The sequence below is a fragment of the Capra hircus genome, chromosome 2 (assembly GCF_001704415.2).
Source record: "Capra hircus breed San Clemente chromosome 2, ASM170441v1, whole genome shotgun sequence".
In the NCBI taxonomy this organism is placed as follows: domain Eukaryota; kingdom Metazoa; phylum Chordata; class Mammalia; order Artiodactyla; family Bovidae; genus Capra; species Capra hircus.
Genome location: NC_030809.1, coordinates 11666911 through 11673329, shown reverse-complemented (window position 1 = coordinate 11673329; position 6419 = coordinate 11666911). Strand labels below are relative to the sequence as shown.

Below are 6419 nucleotides of genomic sequence, written 5' to 3'. Positions count from 1 at the left end.
TTGCCACAAGAGACACCACCGCCATGAGAAACCCTCGCACAGCAAACAGATTATCCCCTGCTTGCACCAATTAGAGAAAGACCCAGTGCAACAATGAAGACCCAGTGCAGCCAAACAGAAATAAATACATGTAAATAAAGTAAATAAATATCATGCGAAGAGTTGACTCGTTAGAAAAGTCCCTGATGCTGGGAGGGATTGGGGGCAGGAGGAGAAGGGGACGACAGAGAATGAGATGGCTGGATGGCATCACCCACTCAATGGACATGAGTTTGCGTGAACTCCGGGAGTTGGTGATGGACAGGGAGGCCTGGTGTGCTGCGATTCATGGGGTCGCAGAGTCAGACACGACTGAGCGGCCGAACTGAGCTGAAGTGAACTGAACCAAACAAAAACAAAAAAGGTTATATACTGTATATACAATGTATGATTTTATCAGCTATATAACATGTTTTAGAAATGAAGAACAGATTAGCAGTTCCCACGGGGTAGGGGTGGAGGGACAGCAATGATACAAAAGGGCAAATCAAAGGATCCTTAAGCTGATTGAATTGTTCAGTATCTTTTGACTGTGGTGGTAGATACACAAACCAACACTAGAATAAACTATATGGAACTAAATATACACACATACACACAAATGAGGACAAATGAAACTGGGTAAGTCTGAATCAGATCTGTGGATTTTGTCAATGTCAGTATCTTAAGAGGAATATTACACCACAGTTTTGCAAAATGTTACCATTTCAGGAAACAGGGTAAAGTGAAAAGGAAAATCTCTTGTATTTTTCCTTATAACCACATGTGAATCTTTTATATGGCAATAAAAATTCAACAACAACCACAAAAATGCTGAAATCACAGAGTAAGAAAATCGTTCTGTTCTCAGTCTCTCTTTTGATTAAACAAAAAAGTCTCCTCTGGTGCAGGTGTGCCATCGCTCATAACAGATGCTGTACCCTTTTAAATAAGAAAAAGCAGACCTCAGGCTTAAATGCCCAGATGAGAGAACCCAGCTAGAATTTAATAACATGCTTTTATTTTACGCTGTTTAGTTGTTTATTTTACCTAGATGATACAGTGTAGAATTAAGAACACAGATCCTGAAGCCAGCCAGTCAAGAGTTCTAATCCCTTACTGTTCTGCTACTTACTAGCTGTGTGAGTTTGAGCCAGTCACTTAACATCTCTATTCATGATCATCTGTACAGAGGTTACAGATTTTACACCTCATCTGTAAAATGGGTACGACAAGAGTACCTAGATCATGGGGTTGTTCTGAGTTTTAAATATGACACACACACGTGTCCTTCAGAGTAAAGTGTTAGCTATCATCCTTTTCTTTACCATAACTGGGATGGAGCAAAAATCATAATGGTTCAGAAAGTTTGAGAAGCACAGAGGGAGGCCATACTACCGTTTAGAATGTGCCCTTCGCCCCTCGGATGCCCTAAGTCCATACCTGAGTATCCGGAGGAGGCAATGAAGCCAGGAAGCACCCACCTGCACACTTGGTGCGGCTGACGAGGGGCGGCCCCGGACGGCCGGTGCCACCGTCACCCGGGCGCGTGAGCAGCACGCTGATCTCGTACTCCGTGTCGGGGTCGAGGTGCCACAGCTTGTAGGTCTGCAGGCTGACGGCGTGCACCTCGGCCCACGGGCCGCGCGCCATGCGGTACTCAATCTCCTTTCGCACGATCGGCCCGTCGCCGATGATGGAGTTGGTGTTGAGCTGAATGATGAGGTAGGTGGGACCAGCGCGCAGCAGCTGCGGGGGTGCAATGGGGGTAGGGGGCTCTGCAAGGAGATGGGGGAAAGACGGAGCCAGACGGATGCCGCTATGAATCCCTGGCTCCCAGCTCCTCATCCTGCAACACCCAAAACCCCTAGAGCCATCCTGGTCCCTCACCCCTACCCCAGGCTCCTCATGCAGCCCCCCAAGTCCTCAACTAGACTGCCTCCCCTCACTAAATCCCCAGGCCCTAAGAGACGCCGAACTCCAAAAACCGACCTTGCCCCTCACCTCTCAGCCTACACCTTCTCCCTCACTCCCTTCCAGATCCTGAAGTCCTCGCCTCTAAGGGCTGACCGCTTGTCAGTTAGGGTCAACCCTGGGAGGCCCACAGCCCGATCCCGCCTCGCCCAGGTCACACCTTGACCCAGTCCCCACGCGGGCCCACCTCTCAGAGGGACCTCCTCCCCACCCTGACCTTCAATTAGGGCTGGATCTCCCAGGAAATGACGCCTCCTCCTCGAGCCCCGCCAGGGAGGTCAGAGCACACCGGGAGTCGGACGCGGCCTTTCCTGGCGGTCCACGGGCCACGCCCCGTCGATGAGACTCCGCCCCCAGTATAAGCCACGCCCACCCGCCTTCGCCCGCCCCGCCCCTCGGAGGCCGACTGCTCGCTCACCCTTTACGATCAGCTCCGCGAAGTTGGAGACGCCGGCTCCACGCGGGGCCTGGGACACGCAGCGGTACAGGTCCTGATCCTCGCGGCTCACGGCGACCAGGGGGAAGGTGGCCAGGAAGCGCCGGTGACTGATGTGCCGCACGCCGGCCGCGGGCACCAGGGCCCCGCTCTGTCGCTGAGCCGGGAGAGGGGCCAGTGGGTCAGGGGAGCCGGGGAAGAAGGGTCCAGATCTCGGTCTGACCCGAGCGAGCGGAGTGGTAAACTCCCGGCCCCATTTCGCCATCCCGAAACTACCCAGGGACGTGTGGGATTTCTGGAACCAGCCCTGCCCCAAGAAGGTGTGGGGTCGATTACGGGAATGTGGTCGCTCTGCCTTGGTGGCGGGGTGTGGTTGGGGACGGGGGATGGGCGGGGGGGGGGGCGGAACCTGGAGCCGCGCTCTTATGTCGGAAGAACTGGGCACTCAAGAGGGCAGAGAGCCTAGGATGAACCAGGAGGCGTGTGTTTGGGTGCTGGAGAAGGACAGAAGGCCTCAGCCCTCCGCAAGGAGCTTGAACTTTTCTTAAGAAGCTGGCCAAGTTCCCCCCAACACATACACACCCCGGGCACCCCCGACCCCCGCTCACCTGCAGAAGGAAACGCTCGGCCTCCGCTGCTCGGCCTGCCGCCATGCACTGGAACGAGGCGTTCTGGCCCGCGTTGACCTCCACGTCCCCCAGGCGGGAGAAATGCGGGGCCTTTGCTGCCGGAATAGAGCCCTGGCGTGAGCTGGGCCAGCTCCCCACTGTCAGCAGGAGCCGCGGCCGCCCGCACCCCTCACCTTGCGCCCCAGGGGGCCAGGACTCACCGCAGGGGTAGCTGAGAAGCAGGATGTCATCTAGGCCCATGTAGCCCCTGCGGTCTGGGGAGACAAGGGCCTCAAACAGCACCTGGGGGAGGCAGGAGGGTCCCTGTCATCTGACATTTGTCCAGCCCTGCCCACAAGAGCCCCCTTTCAAGCTCTGCTCCAGCGCCATCCTCCCCAACAAGCAGAGGTCAGTCCCAGCTCACAATTACCCTCCATACCAAGCCAGCTGGTTGTAGCAGAGGGTGTCAGCACACAGAGCTAACAAGGTCAAGGCCAGAGGTTCCATCCAACCCAGATGGATGTTACTTTCAAGTTGCAAAACTTGGCAGCCAAGACAGGGTTTCCAAGTCAGCACTATTCCAACTCACCCCTTCCCCAGCCACAAACTATCACTGTTAACAATGACCTCTGATGCTGAACCCAGACTGAACCATTACTGGAGAACCACAGACTGGCCACCAACCTTGAGCACAGACGGACTCCTGATGCTGAACACCGAATAACTCCAACCTTGGCCACTTGCTTACCCTGACCTCACACTGACACTCCTCTCTACCCACACTCCCAATCAGACTCACCGCAGACTGAACCCAGCCCACCTGATATTCATTAGGCCAGAAGGTGCTGACAGCCAGTTCAGCCTGGTGCCACTGACGGCCGTGGGATCCAGTCATATTCCAGACAGCACTGCCCAGGGGACCCCCATTGACACGCACATAAATGCCCAAGGTGCCCGGGCTGTGCCCATCCCGGCTGTACAGGAAGTAGCTGAACTGCACACAGTGGGTGTCATTCTCGCTCAGGCTCTGGAAGATGACATGGGCCCGCTGGCCTGGAGCATGCTGGGAAGCGTTGACCACCAAGTAGGAGCCTAGAAAGAGAGGGGGAAGAGGCAGGAGCTGAGAACGTAGGGGAGGACCAGGGTCAGGTGGGCACAGAGGAGGAGACAGAAACAAAGGACTTCATGCGGAGTCAGGGGGCCTGAGTTCTGGTCCCAGTTCTGAATCATGGGATAAGTCCCTCCATTTCCCTGCATCCCTTTCCCAAAGGAAAGGCTTGGAGCAGCAAAAAACACACAAATCTGACTTTGCCAAAACCCTTTATTGCTCCTCGCGTCACCCCTAATGACCTCCGTCCAAGCTCAGGTTGGTCCATGTCTTTTCCCACATACTGAGCTGTCCTGGGAGGCAGGGACTACAACAGTCATCTCAGGAGTCAAGAGTCTGGCACATGACAGGCCCTCAAAGTCCACCTCTTCTGAACCCACCCCGCCCCCTGACCCCTGCATCCCTCTCTGGGTGTCTCTCCTGGAACCTGGATCATTAGTAAAGTGTGTATCACTCTCCCCACCAGCCTGTGGGGCTCCTTGGGGCTCCACTGTGTCACCAGCACAGGTCTGCAAGCTGAACGAACACACAGAACAGAGGTTGAATGAAAGGACTCTAACTTCCCTTCAGGCCCCCACCCGCCTGAATCTAAATTCCTGGGATACAATTTCTCTTGATTTCAAACCTGGAGAAAGGCAATCCTGTCCCTTCCCCAGGGAAGAGATCCAGGCTGCATGCTGGGAAGGGTGGGGTGGAGGGGGTGGGCAGAGAGGGGCAGAGGGGGAAAAGGGAGCTGGACTCCTCTGGACCTGGCTGAGGGATTATGGCCTCCCTTCTGTGGGGAGAAGGCCCCAGCAGCTGCCAAGAGGGTGCCCGAAGCCACGCAGGGCTGCCTCTTCCCAGGCTTGGCCAGCGGCCAACACAAGCTCATTCAGATCCCAAACCACGAGGCTCCCTGCTCCAGTAGGGCTCTCCAGGGACTCCGCTGGAGGGAATCGCATTCATCTGCGGGAGCCAGAAGCCTGTGAAGAAGGCAGCTCCTGCATCAGTCCTGGTGGGGTGGTAAACAAAACTCCAGATCCCCATCCCCACCCAGGAAGGGACGCATCCCAGCCCCCAGCACAGTCTCTCTTGGCCCACGCCTCCATCCTCTCTCCTCTCCCTGTGAGCAGCTGTGTGTGCGTCTTTCTCCCCCTTTCAATCTGACACTTTGTTCTTGCCTCTTCCTCCTGCTCCTTCTGCCTCTCTCTCCTCTTTTCCCTAGTTTTTTCTCACTCTGCATCCCTCCCGCTTCTCTCATCCACTCCCTTCATCCCCATCGCCCCACCCTCTCTTCTCTCCTGCTCTCTGACTTCGAGGATGAATCCCCCCTCCTCCCTTCCCTAAAATGTAAGCACCAAACACAGCAGAGACTCCATCCATCTGGCTCACCACTGTATCCCTAGGATCCGGCCCAAGGCCCATACTGCGCATGAAATTTCTCATCCCCTTTTCTCACTGGGTCTGTCTCCGGTGGTGTGGGGGAGAGAGAGAAGCAGAGCCTATACAAGGTGGTCAGGACTGTAAGAGGTGAACTCAAATCAGCCACCTTGGACCTGAAGGCTAACCCATCTCAGGCCAAGGCTGGGCCCTGGGGATATGAAGTCGGGCCACTCAGCATCCCTGCCATGGTGGGCACCTTGACAGCTCACTGTCACCCAGTGAGGACAGAGGTCAAACAAGGAGCTAAGAGTCCTGTGAAGGCAGAGATAAATGTCCCATGGAGGGCAGAGTGTGAGCAAACGCACAGAAGCGGGGAGACACTGGAGGGCTCCAGGAGATGAGGCCAGGGGTAGGAGGCCAGGCTGCAGAGGTCAGGTCATGGAGGACCTCCCTCCTATTGGCTTCAAGTCCTGGCCCCACAGTGAGAACCTTTGCTGTCCCTCCCATGCACTCTTGACAGCAGATGCCATCTTGGCCATCCTGTGAGCTGAGAACAAAGGCCCTGGCTTCCTACTGTGACAGGGCCAAGGGGAGGGGCCTCAAGCTATCCAGTTCTGGGTTCGCCTAGCAAGCACATTTGGTTTTCCTACTATGATATGTCCTCCGATCCAGCCTTTATCAGTAATAAAGGTAACAATCTGGCCTCCACCCATCTTATCCTCTTCTTAATCCCCAGTTGATTCTTTACCCAATGGCAATGGGTGGATCTTAGTAGCTAGGCCCCTCAAATATCTCCAACAATTGTTTCTAAGCATTCATTGAACCCTTATAGGCCACCTCTGGGTTATGTACATTACAACACTATAAAATGGATTATTCTGTGCTCCATTTTACATTTAAGGAAATGGAAGCT

General features: G+C 54.9%; 1 protein-coding gene across 1 annotated transcript in view; it reads right to left on the bottom strand.

Moving 5' to 3' along the window:
* Window positions 1–6419, bottom strand: part of PTPRU (protein tyrosine phosphatase, receptor type U) — an 86366-nt gene that overhangs the window by 61316 nt on the left and 18631 nt on the right. Inside the window, 5 exon segments of the mRNA XM_018057242.1 lie at window positions 1503–1796; window positions 2411–2585; window positions 3037–3152; window positions 3258–3339; window positions 3857–4128. Of these exon segments, the coding sequence (XP_017912731.1) occupies window positions 1503–1796; window positions 2411–2585; window positions 3037–3152; window positions 3258–3339; window positions 3857–4128 (939 nt within the window).